Source organism: Leuresthes tenuis, unplaced genomic scaffold, assembly GCF_036924035.1.
Source record: "Leuresthes tenuis unplaced genomic scaffold, fLeuTen1.0.hap1 SCAF_10, whole genome shotgun sequence".
NCBI lineage: Eukaryota > Metazoa > Chordata > Actinopteri > Atheriniformes > Atherinopsidae > Leuresthes > Leuresthes tenuis.
In genome coordinates this window covers 2,873,061-2,900,980 of record NW_027325364.1, presented here as the reverse complement: position 1 = coordinate 2,900,980, position 27,920 = coordinate 2,873,061, and the positions used below count along the sequence as shown (strand labels likewise).

Below are 27,920 nucleotides of genomic sequence, written 5' to 3'. Positions count from 1 at the left end.
TTTTTATGGCTTTCCTGTTTATAGAATGTAGGATTGTTGTAATTTATTGTTTGAGCTCCTTCTCAAAAATGAAAAAAGATGGTTTGTGATTAGAGAATTTGGATTTGTGTTTATGGTATTTAGCAAGTAAAACAAGCAGGTTGATGATGTAATATTCACAACATAAACATGAGTCTGAAGACACGTTTGTCACATGTTTGTTTGTTTCCGTTTGTCTAGTTGTGTTGTTCTTCTGGTTCAAAGGTTGAACCACCGTCCAATCAGCAATGATTCATGTCAAATCGCACTGTCCCTTTAAAATCTGTCAGAAAATAATGTGTATTAAATTGTATCGAATTGTGAGATTAGTGTATCATATATCATATATTAGTGTATATTGGGGTATTCGCTTGAAGATTGGACTGTTTGCTGAGTTTTGTAGATGTAAAAATAAAAGTCAATCCCAGCGGATCCTGATTTCCAGAGTGCTGCTTTTGACTTTTTGTTTCTATCACCAAGATACAACCCTTGGTTATCTGGTCTGTATCTGTGCATTTATTAAGGCTGGCCAAAAAAATAGTGTCTGCTTTTAGTCTGAAAGCCAAAATACGATAAACAGAATAGTCTCTGTTTTATGTCCACATTTGAGGCGTTGGTACCTGGAATTCTTTACAATAAACCAGTGATAGAATAAAATAACATTTATTATCACACGAGTGATAAAACTGCACGTTACAGAGCTCTTTGACGAAGGAATATATACAAGATTGATGCCTTTTCTGGGGAATTTACCATCTCTGTTGTAATATAAATGTAATTTTAGATTAAAAATAAGTGTAAACCTATTCCTACCAGAAGGAAATCACGAATGCATTCATTTCAAAGAAGAAAAACAAGAAGTAAAGACATTTTTTACTGTTTTATTGGCCTTTTAAGTGAAGATTACTACGTAAATAAGCAGCGCGCGTCGATGACGTCATCCCAGTAGACGAGTGTGTAGAAAGCCCCCCGATAGCCGCCAATAACAACAACACAGCAGCTATGAGCTAACAGAGCTATAGCACACGTTCATTCAGTCATTCTTCTTAAAGTATTGGTGAAATAAAGACAGATAATGCCTTATTTAGAGGCTGCATCCTCTAAGCCCCGTTCACTCCGTTATATGGATATACGCGGATCTCGATCTTTTTACATTTCAATGGACCAACCTTTAAGGAAGGAAATAAGATGTTTTACTTTTACTTTGAAGTGCCAGTTGAGTTGCTGCTGCATGCACTCACAACTGGGAAGTCAGACAGTTTCAGAGAATCTGAGACAACACATCAGGTAAGTTATCTGCCACATTTCTGAGGATTTATAGTTTTTTATCTGTTGTTTGGCTCTGAACTGAATGGAATTTTAATTTGTATGTTCACTGCCTGCAAAAGAAAACATTTATGTGTATTCTTTCTGGTTTTACTCTTATTGTACAGCTATGTTGAACTGCATTGTAGTTGTTGGAGACCTTGATTGCTCCTTTTTGTCCAAACTTATCATACTTTTTATGTAAACTATAGGAAATATTGTATGAGATATTCCTTTTAAATGGAAAAAAACTGATTTTTATTCTAACAAATCAATGCTTCACCTGCATTTTGGAGGAAATATAAAGATTACAAGAAAACATTTGTCTTTTAAACAAAATTAAACTCTAATTTGATTAAGTGGAACATTTAATTTAATTCTCACGTTACTACTCCTGCATACTTTCAACTTTTTTGATCCCAAACCTCCAGCTATTTCAAGAGATTCCGGCCTTGACTTTTGGTATTTCTAACTTTTATACTTTTTAAAATATTTAACTTTAATTAAAACATTCTCCTCATTCTGGGAAATGCTTTCAACTCTTCTTCCTCTTTCCAACCGCATACTTTCAGCTGGAGACACCATTCAAACTTTAAACGGGTCACAGGACTTTCAGCTATTACCAAATGGTTCAGCTTTTTCTAATATTAAGCCAATTTTGTTTCAGTTTCACAAACATGAAAAAGACTTTTCTTCAATTCTTCAGTCGGATCTATCGGTAGTTCTTCCAATAGCTTGAAATCATTCCACTATTGTCATTTAAACTTCAAATTCCTTCAACCAAGACGTCAGCAGCTGGTTTTCTCATAAAATCTAAAGGTTTTCCCCTTTTTTTTGTTTTTTTTTTAGCACGGTCAGCTGTTCATATTCAGCTTCATCAGCATTCTCGCTTCTGTTTCCCAGGAACAGCTTTTTCTACTTTCATTTCATTTAACCTTCCTGATCAGATACAGCTTCACTCTATGAATCCAGCCTCCCGTTCTCTGTTGCAGGTGTAAAAGATGTCCACCTCTGTTGTTAAGGACAAGGGATTGACTTTGGTTACCATGGCGATCGACAACAAGAGCCTCTTACCACCAATTTGCGAGCTCCTCAAAGCTCTCTGCTACAGTCCAGCGTGCTGCTCGGTGAACAAAGCGATGATGGGCTGCAGTGCAGTTGGAGCTCTTGGGGTGGGAGGAGTCTAACTCATTAAAACGCCGCGTTGTTCAAGAGGAACACAATGTGTTTACGTTGTTTTTGCATCTTTTACAGACTGTGCAGATCATGGTGGGCTTGTTCACCATCGGACTCGGTCCAGGACGGATGAGCACGCATCCTGGGGATTTGACTTATTTGGGAGCAGCGTATTGGCTGGGAGCCGCGGTGAAAATAACTCCCTAATAAATCCCCAATAACTGAATGTTTTCTTCATTTTGATGGGCTGTTTGTTGTCCTCCCTTCAGTTCATCGCAGCTGGAATCGTGTCAGTTCTTGCTGGCATGTACCCCTCCGCCTGCATGGTGAGTAAACACCGAAGCTGAGGTACTCAGTACAGTCACAGGAATGATGTCACGTCTCCTCCTAGGTGGGCTTTGCTGCGTTTATGAACATGGCTGGATCGATCTTCGCAGTTGTCGGCCTTGTCCTGTATGCCCTCGACCTGTCGGATTCCTCCATCCTCTGGATGTGTGACAACAGCAGGGCTCGTGATTTTGGTGACAATTGCAGTCTTGTGGCATTTTATGCTCAGGTGAGCTTGCTTTAAAGTACGCAGAGCATTCATTTTCAAGAGTTTGAGTCTTAATTTGAACCTTTCTGTCTCATCTGTCAGAGACTGCTGATAGGCATGGATGTTACCCTGATCGTCCTGTTGGTCCTGCAGCTGTGCGTCTGCGTCAGTCTCATTGTTTCAGGCATCGGGGCTCTGTGCTGCAGGAGGAAGGAAACACAGACTCACAGTCCACATAAAACAGTGGTTACAGAAGTTGAAGTGGTATCCCACCACGTTTAACTCCATTAACAGCTTTACAATGATTCACACTGAACAATTACAACCACCAATCATTGTTGAAGGAAGTCCTCACAGCACAAACTGGTGCTTAAAATCATTTCTCCCAAACATAGTGTGCAGTACACATATGTCTTTGTGATCTGAGTCAATCAAATTCAAATCCTGTGATTTTAGTTAATAACTGCTAATTAAATCTGTTCTTCGACAGTTCGGAGTCACGTGAATAAAAGGTATTTTATGGTATTGCATTGCCTGGAAAGCGAAGATGCAATGATGTTTGACGCTCTGTAGAGGATATGATGGGCAGGACTGAACCATGTGACTCATACTGTATAAAAACAGTAGAATCAAGGTAGATTTCATCAATTTAATACATTTTTGGTCCGAGGGAAAAGGTTTAGAAAAGCTCAAGAAAGTCTGTTCAAAGGGACTGATGTAAAGGCTTAAAGAAATCCCTAATTCATAGGATAAATCACTTAAATTAATATCCTTTATCACTTCAACTAATCGTGTTTACACACCAAGAACGTCACTGATTCCAAGTCAGCTTTTAAAGTTTCACATAATGTACAAAAAAAGAAAGAAGAAACTATGCAAGTGGATTGTTTTGATACGTTCATTTAATTTTCAACATGCTGTCATTTATCTTAAGGCACATTAAGGCATCAGAAAACCAATTAAAACAGGTTTAAAAATGAACTATATTCAATTTAGATCATTAGATTATGAAATATTAGACACTGGAGGCGATTTTGTTTGAAGCTAAAGTATCTGATTACGGTTGCTGATAGAAAAGGTTGAAAGATGGGGGTGTTCACTCAACGAATGGGCAAGAAAAAGATGTAGAGCTGCAGCGAGGTTTTACAGAGACTTCACAGGACTCTCCAACAGTTTCCTGGACAATATGCGTTAATATATGAGCAGAGTGATATCAAACAAAGACGTTCAGGCTGCAGGCTTTGTGGTGACTTCCTCCAACAGTGCTTTGTAGAGTTCTGGGTCATCGGGGCTCTAAAGAAGAAAAGAAATGGTGTGAACTCATGAAAGAAAGTGTTAACTCATTAAAAACGTCAACATACTTTAAGTAAATTGGTGCACTGTAGAATCAGCCTGAGGAGGAAGGATTCTTCAAAGTGGCTGAGCGCTTCCTGCTTTAGTTTTACATCATTAAAGACTTGTAGCTTTAAAATCTGACAAGCACTTGTGCCACTGATGGCAAACTCTTATATATATACACACTATAGCGCCAAAAGTATCCACTCACCCATCTAAATAATTAAATTCAGGCCACAGGTGTATGAATCCAAGCACCTCGGTATGCAGACTGCTTCTACAAACCTCTGGGAAAGAACGGGTCGCTCTCTGGAGCTCAGTGGGTTCCAGCGTGGTGCCGTGACAGGATGCCACCTGTGCATGGCGTGTCATCCAGCCGTGACATTTCCTCGTTACTAAATATTCCCCAGTCAGCTGTCAGTGGGATTATAGCAGAGGGGAAGCGATTGGGAACGACAGCAGCTCAGCCAGGAAGTGTTCGGCCAGGTAAAATGACAGAGCGGGGTCAGAGGTCGCCGACTTTCTGCAGAGTCGATCGCTACAGACCTCCAAACTTCATGAGGCCTTCAGATCAGCTCAAGAACAGTGCGTAGAGAGCTTCATTGAATGGGTTTCCATGGTAACTGCATCCAAGCCATACATCACCAGGTGCAATGCAAAGAGTCGGATGCAGTGTTTCTGTATTTATCAGACGCTTTTATCCAAAGCGACTTACAAATGAAGATATAACAGCTTTATAAAAAGCTAACAATAAGCTACATAGAAGGAACCCAGGAGTCCGACTCTGTCAGAGGGGACAGAGTAGAGATAGGGTGCAGGCATAGAAGGAAGTGCAGAAAGACTTTATTATTCACGTTTTAGCAGTTATTTGGTTCATTTAAGTGCAGATGTTGTCACAAAGGCGCATCATCAACCACATCATTGTGAAATGTTGGTTGACAAATCCATTTTTAGACAAAATGTGACCTTTTCTTGTAGAATTTTGGCTAATTTTCGGGTCCTACTTGCACCGAGGATTTTCTTTTGGGTGCCAGGATTCTCAATATTGACCTTAAAGTCAGAGTAAAACTGAAATAACTGCAGAACAATGTGTTATGAACTACTCTGTCAAGCATAGAGTTTCTGTTTCTGTATTCAGCAGACGCTTTTATCCAAAGAGACTTACAAATGAAGATATAACAGCTTTATAACAAGCTAACAATAAGCTACATAGAAGGAACCCAGGAGTCCGACTCTGTCAGAGGGGACAGAGTAGAGATAGGGTGCAGGCATAGAAGGAAGTGCAGAAAGATAAAGTGCAGAGATAGAGGGGGGAGGGAAGTACAAGGTAAGTGCTGGGATAGGAGATGCTCTCTGAAGAGCTGGGTTTTCAGGAGCTTCTTGAAGATAGACAGGGACGCCCCTGTTCTGGTAGCGCTCGGTAGGTCATTCCACCATCGTGGGACGACACATGAACAGAGTTTGGATTGTCTTAGGCGTGGTGTAGGAGCTGCTAGACGACAATCCTGGGACCAACGGAGGGACCCAGTTGGGACAGAAGCCTTTGCAAGAGCATTCAAGTAGATGGAGCCGTTCCATTAAGCTCTTTGTAGCTAACATCAGGGACTTGGATCTGATGCAGTGGTGTAAAGCTGCCGCCACTGGACTCCAGAGCAGTGGAGACGCGTTCTCTGGAGGGACCAATCACGCTTCTTCATCTAACAACCTGATGGAGGAGTCTGGGTTTGGCGGTTGCCAGGGGAACGGTACTTGTCTGACTGCATTGTGCCGAGTGTAAAGTTTGGTGGCGGGGGGATTATGGTGTGGGGTTGTTCTTCAGGAGCTGGGCTTGGCCCCTTAGTTCCAGTGAAAGGAACTCTGAATGCTTCAGCACACCAAGAGATTTTGGACCATTTCATGCTCCCAACTCTGTGGAAACAGTTTGGGGGATGGACCCTTCCTGCTCCAACAGGACTGCACACCAGGTCCATAAAGAGTCCTGACCTCAACCCGATGGAACACCTTTGGGATGAATTAGAGCAGAGACTGTGAGCCAGACCTTCTGTCCAACATCAGTGTCTGAAGAATGGTCAAAAACTCCCACAAACACACTCCTGAACCTTGTGGAAAGCTTTCCCAGAAGAGTTGAAGCTGTTAAAGCTGCAAAAGGTGGGCCGACTTCATATTAAACCCTTTGGATTAACAATGGGATGTCACTTAAGTTCATGTGTGTGTAAAGGCAGATGAGCCAATACTTTTGGCCATATAGTGCATGTCTGACTAAATATAACCCCCAACCTGCTACCACCCTACAGTTAATATCTTATTATTAGAGACACAGAAAGGACATTTCAGAGAACCTGTAAGTAAAAAGAAATGCACAAAAAAAAGATTATGTGAGTTGCTTGTCACTCGAGTTAAAAGCAAGCAGGTGCGTAGTAAAATGCTCAGTTTGAATATGTATCCAGGCTACTTTTTATTACCAATTCACTGTGTTGGTGTAAACAAATGTTGAGAAATATCTTTGGTAAAAATGACAGATGAGGCACAAACCGTCCATCTGAGGAATTGTTTCAACACAGAAAACGTGCATGTTTTCAGCTACAGTGGTTTGGGAACCTATCAGGTTTAATATTTATCCAAACTGCACCTTGTTGTGTTCCTTCCCAGCGCTCCTCAGAGCCTTGATCCCCAAGACAACGGAGCTGATGGCGACACAGAGTTCCAGGACGGATAAGAGGATAAGGACACCATTCAGGCCTCTCAGGAGCATCTGCCAGGACACAAACAGCAGAGTTTCCACGTCTTGTTTGCTGCCGTTCTAGTGAAAATCGGTAGAATTTGTTCCTACTTGGCTGTTTCAGCTAAATCCCTGTTAAAAACAGCGGAGAATGCTGTATTTTGAAAGCTCTACCAAAGGTTCTAAGGCACCTTTTAATGGCTCAGAGGATGTTGGATGTTTCCGGTTCTCGTGAATGAACTGAAGCTTTTCCAAAGTTTTACACGCTGTGCAAAATGTAAATACCATAAAAAGTCTGCATAAAGTCCCAAATATGGACCTGAAATAGAGAATAATTGCTATTACTTGTATCGCCACGGCTGAATATGTGAAAACACCTTCAAGTCTGAAAATAGATGTTCGTTTTGTAAGTACTGAGCTTCTGCTGCCACCTACATGTCCACCTAAAGACCTGATTAAGATGCTCAGTGTGACTCACCAACCAAACACTGTAGGGAGCCAGGTAATGGCCCACCTGGCCACTCCTTCCTTCCTCTGGCCAGTAGACGATTAAGCATCAGGTGGAGGATAAAGAGGGAGAGGAGGGAGGCCGCGGCGTCTCACTCTGGGGGCAGCAGCCTCATAGTTTGCTTTCTTTTGATTAAATAGTTTTTTCTCCTTATTATTCATCTGTCTTACACGGCAGAGTTTTATTCTTATTTTAGTTTGAGTTGGAGACCACCGGTGGTCCTGTTTCAGGTTATATTTGTTGTTTTTTTCAGGGGAAAACGCCGGGTGCGACGGCCCCTGTTTCCCCTTTTTGTTCCTTTTAGCCGGGTCTCCATCTCTCTTTGGTTCATAACTTTATGGGTTAACCATTAACTCTTTTTCCTTTTAATAAATCTTTTCTTTTTGCAGACATGGTGTGGCGTCCTTATATGGTATGGTCTCATTGAGCCGATGCGTTATTTTTAATTTTATGAGGCCGTAGCAACAAGAATCGCCAGATTTCACCGAAAGCTTTGATTTGTGATGATAAATGTGATCTTTACTTGTAGATTTGATTTGTACTTGCACTTGGATTCATAGATTCTGTCCCGGTCATGCTTTCTGAGTCTTAATGAGGGCGGTGCAGGTTTCCTGGGAGTCTGGGGCTGGATCCCTCCACCCGTCCCACCTGGACTTCATCTTCCCTCGTCAGAACACCCTTCCTCAGGATCTGCAGGAGCTCCAGTCTTCGCCCGATTATCTCACTTCCTGATTGGTAATTACGGCTCCCTCCCCTGGTTCTATCTGATCCCGTCGCCTGAGCTCTGAGCTCATGTTGACCTCATCTGTCACACCTTTCCTCACTTTGCTCTCTTTTTTCCTCCTGTTTAATTTCTCAAATGATTTTATGTACATGTGACATTATTGTGGTTATTAACTTGTGTTTCCCTGTTCCAGCAGGTATCCTTTGAATGGTGTTATGGTGTTTTTCCCCCCTCTTTTCCCTCTTTTCTGTCTTCTCAAACCCCAGCTGGTCGAGGCGGATGGACACCCTTCCTGGTTCTGGTTCTGCCAGAGGTTTCTTCCTGGTTCTGGTTCTGCCAGAGGTTTCTTCCTGAGTCTGGTTCTGCCAGAGGTTTCTTCCTGGTTCTGGTTCTGCCAGAGGTTTCTTCCTGGTTCTGGTTCTGCCAGAGGTTTCTTCCTGGTTCTGCCAGAGGTTTCTTCCTGAGTCTGGTTCTGCCAGAGGTTTCTTCCTGAGTCTGGTTCTGCCAGAGGTTTCTTCCTGGTTCTGGTTCTGCCAGAGGTTTCTTCCTGAGTTTGGTTCTGCCAGAGGTTTCTTCCTGGTTCTGGTTCTGCCAGTGGTTTCTTCCTGGTTCTGGTTCTGCCAGAGGTTTCTTCCTGAGTCTGGTTCTGCCAGAGGTTTCTTCCTGGTTCTGGTTCTGCCAGAGGTTTCTTCCTGGTTCTGCCAGAGGTTTCTTCCTGAGTCTGGTTCTGCCAGAGGTTTCTTCCTGGTTCTGGTTCTGCCAGAGGTTTCTTCCTGAGTCTGGTTCTGCCAGAGGTTTCTTCCTGGTTCTGGTTCTGCCAGAGGTTTCCTCCTGGTTCTGCCAGAGGTTTCTTCCTGGTTCTGCCAGAGGTTTCTTCCTGGTTCTGGTTCTGCCAGAGGTTTCTTCCTGGTTCTGGTTCTGCCAGAGGTTTCTTCCTGGTTCTGCCAGAGGTTTCTTCCTGAGTCTGGTTCTGCCAGAGGTTTCTTCCTGGTTCTGGTTCTGCCAGAGGTTTCTTCCTGAGTCTGGTTCTGCCAGAGGTTTCTTCCTGGTTCTGGTTCTGCCAGAGGTTTCCTCCTGGTTCTGCCAGAGGTTTCTTCCTGGTTCTGCCAGAGGTTTCTTCCTGGTTCTGGTTCTGCCAGAGGTTTCTTCCTGGTTCTGGTTCTGCCAGAGGTTTCTTCCTGGTTCTGCCAGAGGTTTCTTCCTGGTTCTGGTTCTGCCAGAGGTTTCTTCTTGGTTCTGGTTCTGCCAGAGGTTTCTTCCTGAGTCTGGTTCTGCCAGATGTTTCTTCCTGAGTCTGGTTCTGCCAGAGGTTTCTTCCTGGTTCTGGTTCTGCCAGAGGTTCCTTCCTGGTTCTGGTTCTGCCAGAGGTTTGTTCCTGGTTCTGGTTCTGCCAGAGGTTTCTTCCTGTTAAAGGGAGTCGTTCCTTTCCACAGTCCCTCAGGCTCAGGACGGGAGATTGGACTGAAGACAAGTTTCGGTCCAATCTGTTGGTTTCCTTAGCTTGGATATTATTTTTGAATTGGCTCCATATGAATTAATTGGATTATAATTACAATGAATTGAATTCCAATTGGCTTGAATTGGACTTTATTACTTAAGTGCCTTGAGATGACATTTGTTGTAATCTGGCGCTTTATAAATAAAGTTGAATTGAATTGTTGCTCGTGCCTGGATCAGTCACTGCCTTCCGCTGCACTTCCTGCTCGCCCCACCGCTGCCTCAGAGCCGCAGTTCCACAGCCAGCAGCCCCCTCCTACCTGGACTCCCCTCCGAACACCGTAAGGACAAACCAGCAACCACTAGTGGAATAATCGTTCCTCTCAACCCTCCTAACCATGATCTACAATCACCACTTCGACTCAGTAAACCCTGTTAACCACTTTCCCCTCTGCTTGCAGTGTCTGTGACAGCTTCAAATATAAATGTAATTTATTTATTCAGCCCTTTACAACAATCCATTTCAGTGTAACCAAAGTGCTTTACAGCAGATAATAAATAAAGAAAAGAATAAGTACAAAACAATAAAATAACAGTAAACGCAATAAAATACAGCAAAATTGAATAAGATAATATAAAAGTGTCACCATACTACTGGGTATTAAAAGCCATCTGAAATAAGTAGGTTTTTAGCCCTGATTTAAAGAGGCCCAGGTCAGAAATAAGATGCATCTCGGGGGGGGGAGCTTATTCCAGAGCCTGGGGGCACCCCAGGGTTTGTATTTTAACCTGAACACTTCCAGCTAAAGTTGATTTGTTGACCTCAGAGCTCTGCCAGGGTTACAGACAGTTAAAAGCTCAGATAAATACGACGGGGTGAGGCCGTTAAGAGCTTTAAAACCAAAAATATGAACAAAATATGGCGATACAAGTAACAAAACTCTGTTTTCGCTCCATAACCAAGTCTATTTAACCCTGAAACTGCTCTTTATTGTTATGCCCCCACTGAAGTAAAATGTTACCGACTAACAGCAGTATGAATTTATGTCACTTCTGATGTGCAAAGTGCTTCATTTTCATCGTTTTTCACGTTGTTTTTCAATTTGTCTTTCTTAAACTCACCAAAATCGCCATTTTGCCCTGATTGCATTTCTCCTTCTCCTGCAGGATCTCATTCGCAGCATAAGGTGTTGGTGTTGGTGTTGGTGTTATACGTCTGTTGTACCTGGAGCCGTAGGACCCGTAGTAGTTGTACCTGTAGTCATTGCACATGTTTCCTACATCGATTTGTGATATATAAATGCTGTACATCACAATGGCTGTAATGGCAAAAGCAACTCCAGCCAGGCTCATCATCACATTGAGGAAGACCTAAAATACAAGATAACATAGAACCAATTTTAAAAGATTTGCTGGAAAGTTTACAAAAAGGGGTTTTTATATTTACATATAGTTCGATTGTAGAATAAGAGGCCAACAGCTGGTTTAACCTTTTACGCTATAAGCTGTAGGAGATGAGAATATGGAGAGTGAATAAAAGATGTCCCACTCACCAGACATCGACTTGGGTACCTCTCAGACAGAATGCACAGGACGCCAAATGCAATGAACTGTACAAAAGAGGAAAAAACTAAATTAGGTTTCATTCAGCTGACATTTGATAGTGTTAACCACACTATGCTGCTCCACAAAACTGGATGGGACTTTCTGCATCTATGACTAATCACACGTCTGGTTGGACAAAAATGGCATGTGGAGTTCCTCAGGGTTCAATTCTGGGGCCTCTTTTTTTTTCTAGATTTACATTTACAGTCGTGGATAACACACAAAGCTACATCACCATGTCCCCCGGGGATTAAAATCACTTATAAGCGTTAAATCCCTTTAACAAATGAACAATTGGATGATCCAGAATTTTGTCTTTGCTCAGTTAAACAAGACAAAATAGAGGAAATTGCCTTTCACTCCAAGGAAGAGTTCAACTTCAGTCTGTAAGGCTAAAAACCACAAACTAAGCCAGAAATCTGGGTGTTATCATGGACTCAGACCTGAACTGTAACAGTCATCTCAGCAGTGTGGATCAGACAGCTTCAGCTGCTGCTTGAGTCATCACTAAGACCAGAAAAGTGGATCATAACCCTCCACCCTGAGCTCCCTACACGGCTTCCTGTCCATCAGAGAGTTGATTTTAAAACACTGCGGTTGATTTATAACACAGTCTTCTGGTACATTAGGAGCTGTTAAAATGTCAACACGTCCTCCCACTGAAAGGGTCGTATAAGTTCATATAAAATGGCTCATAACAAGCATTATAAACCCAGCGATAAACATTTTTAATTACATTTAAACTGGATCTATTGTTTCAGTCTGAAATGTCCAACAGTTAACTCCCAGCAGCTTGTGAACTGGTATAATAACCGGTACGGACTGTCACTAAATGTGCCATTTAAACACTTTTCCACATCAGGATCAGCTGTTTAGCTCTTCTAAAGTAACAGAAGTCGGAGCATAACAGCTGTACGGACCAAGCATCTGGGATTATAATTTAACAGATCGTTGATTCAGCAAAATCTGCAAAGTCTGCAGCATACATGGAACAAATTATACCCCCTATACGTCTATATAGAGCAACAAAAACAGTTTACAAGCATTTTCAATAGAGTTTTATTCGAAAGAGCATAAAAAAACATTCTCTGCCTGCAAAAAATACTAATATAAATATAAAATACTGTAATATATTATTACATATTGAGCCCAGTGAAGCTAACATTACTGATATTGTCAAATGAGGAGAGCAGAAACCCAGCAGACACCTAAAATCCAGGTGGAATTATTCATAAACAGCGTTATTTTACATGTAAACTCCCAACTTGTGTTTCGTGAGTCAATCAGATAAGCAATAAAACTGCAAATCTTTTGTTCTAAAACAAAATAAACCATGAAAGAATGAAAAATCAAATCCAGCATCAGCTTGCTTACCAACGCTCCCAACCAATAAGGAAACTCAGTCCGATTTAATACCCACGAAACGCCCGAATTGCTGCTACGGAGGATTGCCCCGAGCCCAATGTTGAAGGATCCAATCATGATCTGCAAAGCCTGTGACAGACAAAAAATGGCCCAAAACATACTGTTATATTGTCATATTTGGCTGCTGGTTTCATAGATATTGAACACAACACCTGAAGCTCCAAGTCAGGGGCAGTGGGAGGAAGTGCTGACCTTCTCACTGGATGCTGGGTCAGATTGTAAATGTGAAACAATGGGATTTGTCACCTGGTCTCTCCGGTCCTGTGTGCATCTGGGCCTCTATAGGTCTCCCTTTATGGAGACCAGAAACAGGTGGGGATTGTTGTGATTGGTGGAAATATTTTCAGTTAATTAACATTTTATTATATTATTATTATATCTTTATTTATTATGCAGGAGTTCATTTGTATTTGTTGGCATAAACAAATTAAGATATGTGTGATTTCATTGTTAATGATGTCCCCAGATCTGCTCTGATAGGCTCATTTGAACTGGAGAGGAGGCCTATCAGAGTATATATGTCTGTTGGGAAGGGGGTATGTTTTTATGACCCCATTTTCCCTTTGTTAAAAGGTTTGTTGAGTTAATAAAAGTCAACTTGTTCTCTGTACACCTCCTGACCAGCGTGATGCTTCTGGACCCCCTGCATCTCTCACTTTACTACAGGCAGTTTCCACTATTACTTATTATCTATTCACTGTTTAAACCAGAAGAAGCACTGATTAAAGAGTACATATATCATTATTTTGTTAGTATAGGCGTGTGCTGGAAGCACTGAAGGCTGCAACTCACCCCGAGTACCGACAGAGATGTTCTCAGGACGCTCCTGAGGTGCTGAGAAACTGAGCAGCACACTCGGCTGTAGCAAAGGGCTTTGAAGATCTGGCACAAAGGAGGGCAAAAACTTTGTGGGTCAGTGTTCAAAGTGAACACGGTGACCCCGTCGGCTTTGCTCATGGTCGCAGACATCCTGCCTTCTCCTGGAGGCTGAAGCAGAAAAGACGGCACACGCTGAATGAGTTCTGCTGAAGCTTGGGCTTTCCCCAGATTATTTAAACTGTTTACTGACAGGAGAAATGTGCAAATCCCTCTGAATCTTCTTCAGGAGGAACAGTGTCTTTAAACAGTTTGATGGTTACCTGAAACAAATGGAGATCATCTGCCCGTCTGTGACTCAAATCATGACTAAAATCACCTTTTTGAAATAACATATTTGCGTTTTGTTACCTCAGCACCAGCCCAAAATGTACAAATGAGTGTATATTGAAAGGTTAAATCAAGTTGACAAGACAAACCTGGGATTATACGGTATGCAATGAGATAAAAGTCCAATTAAATGTGAGAAACATCGTGTTTTTTCTTTGCATTTTCCATTACGTCCCACCTCTGGTGAGTCTCGGTTGCAGGTACAAAGGGAGCAGAAAGAAGAGATCCATCCTTTAATTTATAACCACAGTCTGAAGGAATTATAGTTCCTTAAAGATAATCCCTGAGACTTTTGGGTTTAAGAGTACTGTGCTGACACCTCAGAACACTGTGAAAATGCACCTGACCGACTGATTTTCTGTGTAATTTCAGTAGAGACAGTCCCTTCTTAAAGATCCGGATGTATTGTTGCTCTTCCCTTTCTGACTTTTAAAGAAACTGGTCCACACTGAATAGTTTAAATGGATGAATTTACACGAGTATAATGAGCCACGTTAGCTATTTTATGAGCAACACGACAAAAAAAACTCACCTGTTGGGGCCAAAAATCTTTTAAAATCCAGTGGAAAAAGAATCAGACCAAGCCTTTGGCGCGCAGTTCTGGTTTTGGAAGAGTGAGGAAGGAGAATTATACGGCCAGCCAAAGTCTGCGAAGTACCTCCTCCAACCAGGAAGCCATAAAGAGTAAACTCGGGTAAACAGACAGTGATAAATGAGCATAAAACGTCACGGCCAAGCAGTCTGTAACAGAGAAAGGGAGGCCGGAAATCGATCAAAGGGAAAACAAACATACTCCTTTTTATCTAATATAATCATTTCTTATTGAACAGAAACATCAGAACAGATTTAAAAGCAAAAATAGCAACAAAATCCCCACTTTTGAATGTACAAAGACTGCATTACCGAATAATCCTGTCCCAAAATAACCTTAAAGTCGAGGAACTGATGACTCACGCTGATTGATCTCGATGTTGCACAACCACACAGCACAGATCACAGGTTGGGGGGGCAGCAGCTGGCTGAAACAGTGAACCAGATCAGACACACGGGACGAATCTTAAAAGCAAGAAGCCAAACCTGCGAAGCAGGAACAATCCGGACGGAAGAATGAAAGCTTTGTTTGTCTAATCCAGCTTCCTATTAAAGGGCTTCATTTCATTTATGTTATTAACTGACTTTCAGCAGCCACTAAGGCAGCTTTTTACAGACTCAGAAACATCAGAATTAAAGGTTTTCTCTCCCAAAAAAGACCAGGAGAAGCTCATCCATGCATTCATCTCCAGCAGACTCCATCACTGTAAAGGACTTCCCAAAAAGAGCATCAAACATCTGCAGCTCATCCAGATGCTGCTGCTGGAGTTTTAACCAGAACTAAGAGATCTGAACACATCACACCAGCTTTAAAGTCTTTACTCTGGCTTCCAGTCAGTCACAGAAGAGATTTTAAAAGCCTGCAGATGGTTTACATCTGTGACATGTTCAGAGAATCTAAACCCAGCAGAGCTCTGAGATCCAAGGACTCGGGTCAGCTGGTCCAGTCCAGAGTCCAGACTAAACCTGGAGAAGCAGTATTTAGCAACACATTGCTGGAGTTTTAACCAGGACTAAGAGATCTGAACACATCACAGTTTAAAGTCTTTACTCTGGCTTCCAGAACTGATGAAAATCCGGATCCAGATGACCTGAGGGGTCTGGGAGGTTCAGGAGAAGGTTCAGAGAATCTAAACCCAGCAGAGCTCTGAGATCCAAGGACTCGGGTCAGCTGGTCCAGTCCAGAGTCCAGACTAAACCTGGAGAAGCAGCATTTAGCTGTTTATTTATGCTGAAAACAAGTGGAACAAACTGCCAGAGGAGATTAAACTGTCACCAAATGGAGACATTTTTAAATCCAGGTTAAAAACATTTCTTTTCTCATGTGTCTGTGCATGAAATCTGCAGGATATCCTTTAACTTATCCAGACTGTTGCTTGTTTTTATTCATTTTAATTATTTTTACATTACTTTTACATATTTTTAATGCTTTTTCTGCTCCCTGCTGCAGTTCTTTTATTGTATGTAAAGCACTTTGAATTGTTTTGAGCATGAAATGTGCTAAAAATAGATCTGACTTTGACTAAGATCACTCAAAACATGCTGCTTTTAAGAATATTTCACTTCTCAAGTTCTTTGACATTAAAGTAACAGTAATCAGCCCCTCTATTAGCAGCACAGTGCATTTAATGTATACATTTCCAACATATGCATGTTTTTCAGTGTTTATTCTTTCAGGTGAGCTGATGTAACTGCAGTTTTTGTATGTTTCTGGTATCTTAATCAAAAACTATTCATGAAATAGCTGTGACAAAATGCTTCTTTTGTTACATTTCATGGCAAAATGCGGAAGAAACCAAACAGAACTTTATTGACAAAATGAAATCAACAGCACTGCAGAAGCAGGGAGATCAAAACCAACTCCGAACTGAGCCGATGCAGGTTTTTCATGCTAATGTGACGCTGAACATGAAATACCAGCAAATATTTGCACAAGGAGGGGCAGTTAGATGAATGAGGGCTTGTAATGATTAGCTGCAAACAGCTGGTAACGCTGAGATCAGGATATAAGGGCAACTGCGGACATCTATGGGAAAATAACACCCAGAAACTAAAGCAAAGAGAATGCACAAGAAACAAGGCTCTTAAGTGTTAAAATGAGAGATAATAAAGCAAACCAAGGGAGCAAAGCTAACTGAATGCATGCGTAAATAACCACATTTAGAAAAGACAGGAAGTGATCTCAGTTTAAAGTAAGTAAAAAGACGAGATTCAGGAAAACTCTACAGATCATGTTTCATCACACCACGAAATGAATCATGTGTTTTATTCTCCTTAAGTTCACTAAACAGAGAACAGAAAGCAGCTAATGCATGTCAGATGCTCCTGGTGTTTCATAACTAAGCGCTGAGCGTTCACAGTGATGTAAAAACGCCGGCAGGAGAGCCACACATCACGCCATCAGTGGATAAAAACACGATTTCTTCTCTTCCCTGACAGCAGGAGTGTTTTCCAAGGATTCACTGGGCTCAAACTGTGCTTCAGGAAGCCTGAGAGATGAGCTGGAACAGACTGAAACCCCATTTCTGATGTGCTGGAGAGGACTTTACACACCTCCAACCGGCCCGTCGTGGCCAGGATGTTCTTCTCAGAGTGATGGGAATCTGTGAGGCACTGAAAGGTGTCGCATATTTGATCTAGGACCACATCCTGGAACAAACTGTCATGATCTGATTGGTTTGGAGGTAAGCAGGTCTGGTTGCTGCCTGCCGGCACACCTGTGCTTCATCTACAGTCATTAAGACCCAGACTTTAGGAGCAGCAGGAGCGCCGGTCTTTGCCATTTCCTGTGGTAATCAGGCCGCTTTATCTGTAAAGATTCAGCCTTTTCCAGGCTCTCTTCCCCTCTGAGATCCTGTCTGCTCACCTCTATCCACCAACCTGCTGCTCCTTTTCCACCCAGCCTGCTCATCCACCGTCTCTCCGCTTCCACACCTCCAGCCGGTTGGATTCTACCCCCCCCCTTCGGCCTGTTTCCAGCGGCTCACAGTAAGGAGATTTTAAAAGCCTGCTGATGGTTTACATCTGTGACATGTTCAGAGAATCTAAACCCAGCAGAGCTCTGAGATCCAAGGACTCGGGTCAGCTGGTCCAGTCCAGAGTCCAGACTAAACCTGGAGAAGCAGCATTTAGCAACACATTGCTGGAGTTTTAACCAGGACTAAGAGATCTGAACACATCACAGTTTAAAGTCTTTACTCTGGCTTCCGGAACTGATAAAAATCCGGATCCAGATGACCTGAGGTGTCTGGGAGGTTCAGGAGAAGGTTCAGAGAATCTAAACCCAGCAGAGCTCTGAGATCCAAGGACTCGGGTCAGCTGGTCCAGTCCAGAGTCCAGAATAAACCTGGAGAAGCAGCATTTAGCTGTTTATTTATGCTGAAAACAAGAGGAACAAACTGCCAGAGGAGACTAAACTGTCACCAAATGGAGACACTTTTAAATCCAGGTTAAAAACATTTCTTTTCTCATGTGTCTGTGCATGAAATCTGCAGGATATCCTTTAACTTATCCAGACTGTTGCTTGTTTTTATTCATTTTAATTATTTTTACACGCCATGTCTGGGCGGCTGGGGCCTGGCGGGGTCGGGGAGCTGTTGCCCCTGGCTCCCGGGGGGCTCTGCCCTATGCTTATGGGCCTCTGCCCTATGCTTATGGGCCTCTGCCCTATGCTTATGGGGCCTCTGCCCTATGCTTATGGGCCTCTGCCCTATGCTTATGGGGCCTCTGTCCTATGCTTATGGGGCCTCTGTCCCATGCTTATGGGGCCTCTGCCCTATGCTTATGGGGCCTCTGTCCTATGCTTATGGGGGCTCTGTCCCATGCTTATGGGCCTCTGCCCTATGCTTATGGGGGCTCTGTCCCATGCTTATGGGGGCTCTGTCCCATGCTTATGGGGGCTCTGTCCCATGCTTATGGGGCCTCAGTCCTATGCTTATGGGGGCTCTGTCCTATGCTTATGGGGGCTCTGTCCTATGCTTATGGGGGCTCTGCCCTATGCTTATGGGCCTCTGCCCTATGCTTATGGGGCCTCTGTCCTATGCTTATGGGGGCTCTGTCCCATGCTTATGGGCCTCTGCCCTATGCTTATGGGGGCTCTGTCCCATGCTTATGGGGCCTCAGTCCTATGCTTATGGGGGCTCTGTCCTATGCTTATGGGGGCTCTGCCCTATGCTTATGGGCCTCTGCCCTATGCTTATGGGGGCTCTGTCCCATGCTTATGGGGCCTCTGCCCTATGCTTATGGGGGCTCTGTCCTATGCTTATGGGGGCTCTGTCCTATGCTTATGGGGGCTCTGTCCCATGCTTATGGGCCTCTGCCCTATGCTTATGGGGGCTCTGTCCCATGCTTATGGGGCCTCAGTCCTATGCTTATGGGGGCTCTGTCCTATGCTTATGGGGGCTCTGCCCTATGCTTATGGGCCTCTGCCCTATGCTTATGGGGCCTCTGTCCTATGCTTATGGGGGCTCTGTCCTATGCTTATGGGGGCTCTGTCCTATGCTTATGGGGGCTCTGTCCCATGCTTATGGGCCTCTGCCCTATGCTTATGGGGGCTCTGTCCCATGCTTATGGGGCCTCAGTCCCATGCTTATGGGGGCTCTGTCCTATGCTTATGGGGGCTCTGCCCTATGCTTATGGGCCTCTGTCCTATGCTTATGGGGGCTCTGCCCCATGCTTATGGGGCCTCTGTCCTATGCTTATGGGGCCTCTGTCCCATGCTTATGGGGCCTCTGTCCCATGCTTATGGGGCCTCTGCCCTATGCTTATGGGGGCTCTGTCCTATGCTTATGGGGGCTCTGTCCGGGGGCTTCCTCTGCAGCCTTCTGGGTGGATGCCTGGTTGTCCCTGCGGTGGGCTTCCTGGGTTCTGTGCTCTGTGGGGGCTACTGGTGGCCTGGGTCTTGTGGCCCTCTCTGCCTGCTTCTGATTGCTTGGGGGGGCTGTGGATTGTGGCTCTGTACACTTATACACTCATAACTAAGCAGGGTTATCATGTAGGTCCTGTGCCATGGGTGTTGCATGTTCTCACACACATTTATTAGCCCAGTAGCAGCTCGCTAAGCTGTTTTTTCTCTGCTTTCAGGAGCTCCTCGTGGCTCTAAGGCTGGATTCCCCTCAGAGGCCATGGATTGTTGTCTGTTTTGTTTCTGTAGCAGCTGGTTGTCTGGTTTTTGTTTCTATTTTTGTTCTGTTTCCTCTTCTTCTTTCCTTGTCCCCCGGTCCGGTTCAGTTCTATTACATGTTATATATTGTCAACAGAAATAAATAAATGGGCATCAAGGGGAGCTTTACATTTATAAAACTTCCCTTGGCAAAGCAAATCTGTTTGGCATCAAAGGTATTCAGACTACAATTCTGCTGCCATAAAGCTGAACAGGACAAGGGGGGGGGGACTCGCTCCATCCAGTTTCATTTAGTCTCCAGCACCATCCTCTTCCCTCCGGTCCTCCGACCCCAGATTCCACGTTACCTCTGGCTACAAAACAAATCTTATTCTACATTTTTTAATCTTGCTACTGAGTCCTTTTCCTTGCTTTGGCTCAGGCCCCGTGACACAAACTGTCCCTGAACGTCTCACTTTTGCCTTTTCAGGTTCCCGTTTGTTTAGAATATTTAGGAAACGTGGCTTTTTATGGTTCATCATTTACTTTAGTTTCATTCAGTAAGTTGAACACTTGGATCCTCATCTTACATCCGACTGAGGACAGAAATATCTGCTTCAACAGCAAAACTAGCTTCCTAATTAGTTTCCAATTGCTTCCAACGCCTGCTTTGAATTAGCTGACCACTATTTTCCTAAAACCCATCCATTGACACCATTGTCGGTGTCAACTCTGAGCATCTTTATTTAAGTATTTCATAAACGTCTGTAAGAACATTTAATGACACACTGAACACCAAAAGGAAAATGTTCCTGGTTTTCATTTCAGACATCTGCAGCTAATCCAAGAAAACTAAACTTATATCAACTGTGGTGGACGTTTATCTTGTGTAAACTCGTTAAATAAAGGTTTTAATTAAGGTGCACAGCTGGATTTCAGCCTTTACTGCTCAGAAACACGACTCCGAACCGTTGCTGCTCTGTTGGAAACAAACAGCCTTGTTGTCTGTGTAGCCACGAGTTTGTTTGAAGGCTTTTCGGCTGGATCACGTTGCAGGATTCCTGCACATCTGCTGAAATCTAATCCAAAGCTCTCTTCAAATCAGAGGAAATGCATGTGGACCAATATGGATATTTTTCTTTTAGGCCATCGGCTGAGTTCCACCATCAAAGTTTACATTAAAGGAAACTTTCATGGAAGTAAAGCAAAACATCCCCTCATTTTATTTGCTGTTTCTTCCTTTTTTTATTGCTTGCTTGGGAATAATTATTGACATGAACAGCTTGACAACTTTCCGTTGATCTTTGTCTCACTCCCATGAGTCCCATGCCTGCCGTTAACCAGGTAAAAGCACCACATTAAGGTTATAGAAGAGCAGTTTTCGTGTTGTCATGGCAATGCGTCCCACATCTTTTACTGTAATGCACCCATCCATTAAAAAAAACCAATGCACCAAGCTCCAGTATGTCACATGTTGGAAGAGAGAACGGGTCCTAATTGCAGCTTGATTAATGCTTGATTATGGACTAATTATTGTTTAAAATGCCCAGGTTGAAAACCACTTAGCGATGCTAAACGACAGCCCCGGTAATTAAAACACCTCCCCCACTGACCCTTTAATAGGAGGAGCTCGTTAAGTGTCCCTAACAACAAAAAATCTCCTTATTGTGCAGGACATTGACCTGCAACACCGACACTGTCCCCAACATCCTTTTGATGAACATCTGGCTGTGGAATCCCTCCAAACTGGGTCCTCCGGCGCTGATCCTGAACAGGCTGAACTCATCTTTCTACAGCAGGAGCTGCAGTCTGTATTTAAAGGATTACTCAAATTATCTATGTGTGCATTTAACGCAGGACTTCCTCGAGCTGAGACCAAACTGGAGCTCATCTCTCTTTGTCTCCACTTCATTCAGGCTCGTTTTTTCCTCCTCTTCCTCTCTGGAGAGCTGCTGTCCAGACATCTGCTCAGACAACATGCTGTTAGCTTCAGTGAAAGTGTGCTGAATTCATGCTATCACTGGAAATAACACTGACCTGTCTCCGAACTGTGCAGCTGCAAAGGTGTCCCACGTTCTCTTCCTCTGAAGTCTGGTTGTGACCTGAGAAGATGCCGCTGCAGGTGGAACCTGTTGGGAGACGCATCTTTCTCCCACCTTTCTCTTCTTCTTTTCCGGAGAGCTTTTGTGTGGACTCCTGCGCAAAGAAACGAGTTGTCAGTGTTGCTTGAATCATTCAATACCATCTATCATCCATCCATCCATCCATACATCCATCATCCATCCATCCATCTATCATCCATCCATCCATCCATCTATCATCCATCCATCTATCATCCATCCATCTATCATCCATCTATCATCTATCCATCTATCATCCATCTATCATCTATCCATCTATCATCTATCATCCATCCATCCATCCATTCTATCATCCATCCATCTATCATCCATCCATCCATCTATCATCCTTCCATCCATCTATCATCTATCATCCATCCATCCATCCATCCATCCATCTATCATCCATCCATCCATCCATTCATCCATCCATCCATCCATCTATCATCCATCCATCCATCCATTCATCCATCCATCCATCCATCTATCATCCATCCATCCATCTATCATCCATCCATTCTATCATCCATCCATCTATCCATCTATCATCTATCATCCATCCATCCATCCATTCTATCATCCATCCATCTATCATCCATCCATCCATCTATCATCCTTCCATCCATCTATCATCTATCATCCATCCATCCATCCATCCATCCATCCATCCATCCATCCATCCATCATCCATCTATCATCCATCCATCCATCCATTCATCCATCCATCCATCCATCTATCATCCATCCATCCATCATCCATCCATCCATTCTATCATCCATCCATCCATCCATCCATCTATCATCCATCCATCCATCTATCATCCATCCATCCATTCTATCATCCATCCATCTATCATCATCCATCCATTCTATCATCCATCCATCCATTCTATCATCCATCCATCTATCATCCATCCATCCATCTATCATCCTTCCATCCATCTATCATCCATCTATCATCCATCCATCCATCCATCCATCCATCTATCATCCATCCATCCATCTATCTATCATCCATCCATCCATCTATCATCCATCCATCCATTCTATCATCCATCCATCCATCTATCATCCATCCATCCATCTATCATCCTTCCATCCATCTATCATCCATCCATCCATCCATCCATCTATCATCCATCTATCATCCATCCATCTATCATCCATCCATCCATCCATCCATCTATCATCCATCCATCCATCCATCTATCATCCATCCATCCATCTATCATCCATCCGTCCATCCATCCATCCATCCATCCATCTATCATCCATCCATCCATCCATCCATCATCCATCCATCCATTCTATCATCCATCCATCTATCATTCATCCATCTATCTATCCATCTAACATCCATCCATCCATCCATCCATCCATCCATCCATCCATTATCTGCTGCTTCTCCGGGGGTCGAGTCGTGGGGGCAGCAGCTTTAACAGAGAAACCCAGACCTCCCTGTCCCCGGCCACTTCCTCCAGCTCTTCTGGGGGGACCCCGAGGCGTTCCCAGGCCAGCCGAGAGACACAGTCTCTCCAACGTGTCCTGGGTCTTCCCCCGGGGGCCCAGAACACCTCCCCAGGGAGGCGTCCAGGGGGCATCCTAACCAGATGCCTAACCAGGTTAGAGCTAGCTTCAGTAGCCGAGGATCAGACTGCCAAGGCCTCCGCCTTCGGCTGCTACCCATCTCACATGGCACCCGACCCCCTTGTTTTCGGGCTATGCCCGACCGAGCCCCATGGGCACAGGCGCTCGCTGCCGGGCTCCACCCCCGGGCCTGGCTCCAAAGGGAGGCCCCGGAGTCCCACATCCAGGCAAGGGATGACGTTGTCCTAATTTATTTTTCATCATAAGGGGTCTTTTGAGCTGTTCTTTGTCTGGTTCCTCATCTAGGATCTGTTTGCCTTGGGTGACCCTACCAGGCTCCCAGACTCATTGGGGCAGACTCCCCCACCACCATAAGGTGACAGCTCCTGGGAGAGTCATTCAGTGGCACCATGCAAAACTGCATTCACCTGTTTTGAAACTGTGAAGCTGCAAAGATGTCCCACGTTCTCTTCCTCTGACGTTTGATTCTGACCTCAGAGGACAATACTTCATATGCAGCCTCCATCCTCATCTCTGGAGAGCTGATCTCTGGACTTCTGCAGATAAGATATTGTTTGAACCATCTGATTTTTAATGGTAAAATGTGTTATGTCCGAGCCTGTTGAATATCAGCTACCTGTTACCAAACTGAGCATCTGCTGTGTCCCTCAGTCTTTTCCTCTGAGGTTTGATTCTGACCTCAGATGCTGCTTCAGATGGAGGCCGGTCCATACTCATCCTCTTCCTCTCTGGAGACTTTTTCTCTGGATTTCTGCAGAAATCAACCAAATACATTCCTAAATCTCTTGGCTTAGCATCAAATGAGGACACTCAGATGAATAGAAGTCAGTCCACCTGCCCCCAGTTTGTGCAGCTGCAAACGTTGCCCTGGTCGTCCTCCTTTGAGGCTTGGCCTTGGCCGTGCTGGGTGACGCCTCAGTTTGAGCATCTTCAGGGTTACAACAACCTTCTGGAGATGAAGACAGAACACAGGAAGTGAGAAATGAATTCTCCTGACTGATTGAAAGGCTGCTGATCCTGATTGATGTGCCGACCTGTGTGTGCCTCGCCAAAATTGATGCTTTTCTTCGTCTTCTTCTTCTCTGGCAAAGTGCTTTCCGGGCTTCTATGAATGCAAATAATTAATTCTAACAACACAGCATGTTATATAAAGAAAAGTTTAGTATGATCAGGATAAAAAGCTTTACTTGTTATGGGTCTTTCTTTTCCTCACAGGTTTCGCATCATCGCTGGAGGGAGCCTGCTTCTTTAGGAACGACTGGGGACCTGATGGTGTCCATCCCTTGATATCAGAGGAACTCAGCTGCCAACTTTGTGGGGATCTGGAGTTCTCGTGAAAGGAGAGACTGCTGGAGAAGGATGACGCAGCCTCCAGAATGAGGGGATGCTCCCAGCAGCTTTGCCACGCCGGGGCGTCGTCCTGGACGACGTTGTGCGACTCCTCACCCCGACAGACTTCCATCGTCTCACAGCAACATTTAAAACTGGGAGGAAATAAAACGTACTACAATGCTGCGTCAGCACCAGAGAAATTTAACACACCAGATTACAAGCGACACTTACTAAAAGTTACTCGGGCAGTTGTCCGCGAGGTCCTTCATGGATATAAACGGATCCTGGAGAAGCTGACTGGGTCTCGTCCGCTTGTCAGCGTCAACATGAAGCATTCGCGTGAGAAGATCCACAAATTGCTCCCGGTCCTCGACTTCCGCCCTCGTGTCTTCATCGGACAGATGGCAGGGTGGTCTAATCTGAGTGAGAATGAAATGTCAGCAAATCTGAATTCATCTTTTATGACGACGTTGAAGTTGGCTTCCGATTCGGCACTTAAGGGGAAATTAACTTCCACCGTTCGACTGTTTTTTCTGTTTAACTTCTTGATGTGAAAACCTTTTAGACATTTTAGGAAAGACATCAGCTTTGCCTGACACCAACTATTGCATTTGTGTAACTTTTATTCTATTTGTGAGAATGCTTCAGGGGAGATTTCACCGTTTTTATTTCATACAAAGACCACTTTAGACCAGGTCCAGATCCAAAACCACTGTACCCAGACTTCTCAAACCTGGACTAGATTATCATACAAAGGCTAAACTTTTTTTTAAAACACAGTCTCTGATTTGTGAAACTTTAATTCTATTTGTAAAATGCAATAAGACACATTTCACACTATTTTCAGCATATAGGCCACTTTAGACCAGGTCCAGATCCAAAACCACTTTGCCTAGAACTCTCAAATCTAGACTGGATTAATATAGATCCTCTAAAGATACATAAAAACCCAGTCTCTGATTTGTGAAACTTTTATTCTATTTTATATATATATATATATCTATATTAATCCATTAATCCATTAATCCATAGGCAAAGTGGTTTTGGATCTGAACCTGGTCTAAAGTGGCCTATATGCTGAAAATAGTGTGAAATGTGTCTTTATTGCATTTTCACAAATAGAATAAAAGTTTCACAAATCAGAGACTGTGTTTTAAAAAAAAGTTTAGCCTTTGTATGATAATCTTGTCCAGATTTGAGAAGTCTGGGTACAATGGTTTTGGATCTGGACCTGGTCTAATGTGGTCTTTGTATAACATAAAAACGGTGAAATCTCCCCTTTAGCATTCTCACAAATAGAATAAAAGTTACACAGATGCAATAGTTGGTGTCAGGCAAAGCTGATGTCTTTCCTAAAGGTTTTCACATCAAGAAGTTACACAAAAAAAAACAGTCAATCGGTGGACAAACAGTCGTTAATTTCCCCTTAACTTTCCCCTTAAGGGCCGAATCGGAGGCTGACGAATCAGAAGCCAACTTCAGCGTCATTCTTTAACGGCGCCGTGAAGTTTCAGGAGTAATTTCCCACCTGCAGGAGGTCACTCAGGGACTTGAAATAGCTTTCGGTTTCTGCGCCCTTTCCATACTCGTAGGGGGTCTGAAGAGAAATCCTTTGAATTAACTTACATGTCCCCAAAGAAATGTGTTCTCCATGACAGAAAGTACTGATGGAAAGACAGATGCTGTCGGCTCAAAGACCTTTAGTGTCCACCAACGTTTCCGGCCTCTCTTTTTGGCTTTCTTCTGTTGGAAAAAAAACTTGGTCTTCGTGCCGTCGTTTAACAGTTTTTGTGGTAACCGTCCACGTGTCCGAGTAATATGTTGAAGCTGGACACAGGGACACAGACTCAGTTATAAATAATGTTATAAGATCAGCAAATACACTGGAGTTAAAAAGCTAGATGGTTCTAAACACAAGCTGTAGATAAACTAAAACCTTATGTATGACTTAGCTGGGTTCTCATTAATTTCTTTATGATCTTTATGCTATGCTAAGCTAATTATCTTCTCTTTTAACATTGCATTTTCACAAATAGAATAAAAGTTTCACAAATTAGAGACTGTGTTTTTATGTATCTTTAGAGGCTCTATATTAATCCAGTCCAGATTTGAGAGTTCTAGGCAAAGTGGTTTTGGATCTGGACCTGGTCTGATGTGGTCAATATGCTGAAAAAACGCTGAAATGTGTCTTTATTGCATTTTCACAAATAGACTCAGTTATAAATAATGTTATAAGATCAGCAAATACACTGGAGTTAAAAAGCTAGATGGTTCTAAACACAAGCTGGAGATAAACTAAAACCTTATGACTTAGCTGGGTTCTCATTCATTTCTTTATGATCTTTATGCTATGCTAAGCTAAGCTAATTATCTTCTCTTTTAACATTCATGATGGTCTAATCTAATATTTTTCCAAATGTCACATCTTTACTGCCAGCTGAATTCAACAAGTAATTCTTCTTTTGGTTTAAAACTGCTAAAGTTTGAAGTGTAACACTGACCATGTTGTATTCACTGCTTCCAGGGAATAGCGGACATCCGAGGAACAATTCTGCAGCAACGCAGCCAAGAGACCACATGTCTATGGCTGATGTGTAGGCAAGTCCAAGGATGACTTCTGGAGACCTGAGGCAACACAGGTAGTAGTTTCACCAAACCTGAAATCAGAACTCTGTCATGCTGTTCTTTGCCCACCTGTAAAAGCGTGGCTGCAGGTATGAGCACCGTCCCGACTTCTGGACGTTGTGGGCCAAGCCAAAGTCAATCACTTTGATCTTCAGTGGCTGCTTAACATGGTCCACCAACATGATGTTGTCTGGTTTGAGATCCGTGTGCACGATTCCTTGGTTCTGTAGTAGTAACAAGGTTGTGGCCATCTGAACACACAAATGAATGATAAAGATTGGTGAACTGACAGCTGGAGGGGTGGCAGTCCGCCTCCTTTCCATGAGCAAGGCACTGCACCCTCATTCAATTCAATTCAATTCAACTTTATTTATAAAGCGCCAGATTACAACAATTGTCATCTCAAGGCACTTAAGTAATAAACTCCAATTCAAGCCAATTGGAATTCAATTCATTGTAATCATAATCCAATTAATTCATATGGAGCCAATTCAAAAATAATATCCGAGCTAAGGAAACCAACAGATTGGACCAGAACTTGTCTTCAGTC

General features: G+C 43.3%; 3 protein-coding genes and 1 long non-coding RNA gene across 4 annotated transcripts in view; 2 read left to right on the top strand and 2 right to left on the bottom strand.

Moving 5' to 3' along the window:
- The window catches only part of LOC140315936 (membrane-spanning 4-domains subfamily A member 6C-like), a 139,479-nt gene that overhangs the window by 15,320 nt on the left and 96,239 nt on the right, over positions 1–27,920 (top strand). The gene's annotated exons all lie outside the window — the stretch shown is intronic.
- LOC140315606 (uncharacterized) lies at positions 2,306–3,682 on the top strand. Its single transcript, XM_072393217.1, has 5 exons — positions 2,306–2,495; positions 2,578–2,688; positions 2,769–2,825; positions 2,891–3,055; positions 3,137–3,682. The coding sequence occupies exons 1-5, from the start codon at positions 2,325–2,327 to the stop codon at positions 3,314–3,316; spliced, it is 684 nt and encodes a 227-aa protein (XP_072249318.1). The 5' UTR covers positions 2,306–2,324; the 3' UTR covers positions 3,317–3,682.
- On the bottom strand, positions 3,936–14,718 carry LOC140315935 (uncharacterized). Its single transcript, XM_072393549.1, has 7 exons — positions 14,526–14,718; positions 13,580–13,774; positions 12,737–12,856; positions 11,311–11,367; positions 10,880–11,128; positions 6,999–7,121; positions 3,936–4,327 (listed from the first exon to the last, which is right to left on the bottom strand). The coding sequence occupies exons 2-7, from the start codon at positions 13,754–13,756 to the stop codon at positions 4,262–4,264; spliced, it is 792 nt and encodes a 263-aa protein (XP_072249650.1). The 5' UTR covers positions 13,757–13,774; positions 14,526–14,718; the 3' UTR covers positions 3,936–4,261.
- On the bottom strand, positions 25,007–26,557 carry LOC140315827 (uncharacterized). The gene is made up of 3 exons (XR_011917295.1): positions 26,444–26,557; positions 26,274–26,342; positions 25,007–25,164 (listed from the first exon to the last, which is right to left on the bottom strand). It is a non-coding gene; the product is annotated as an uncharacterized lncRNA (long non-coding RNA).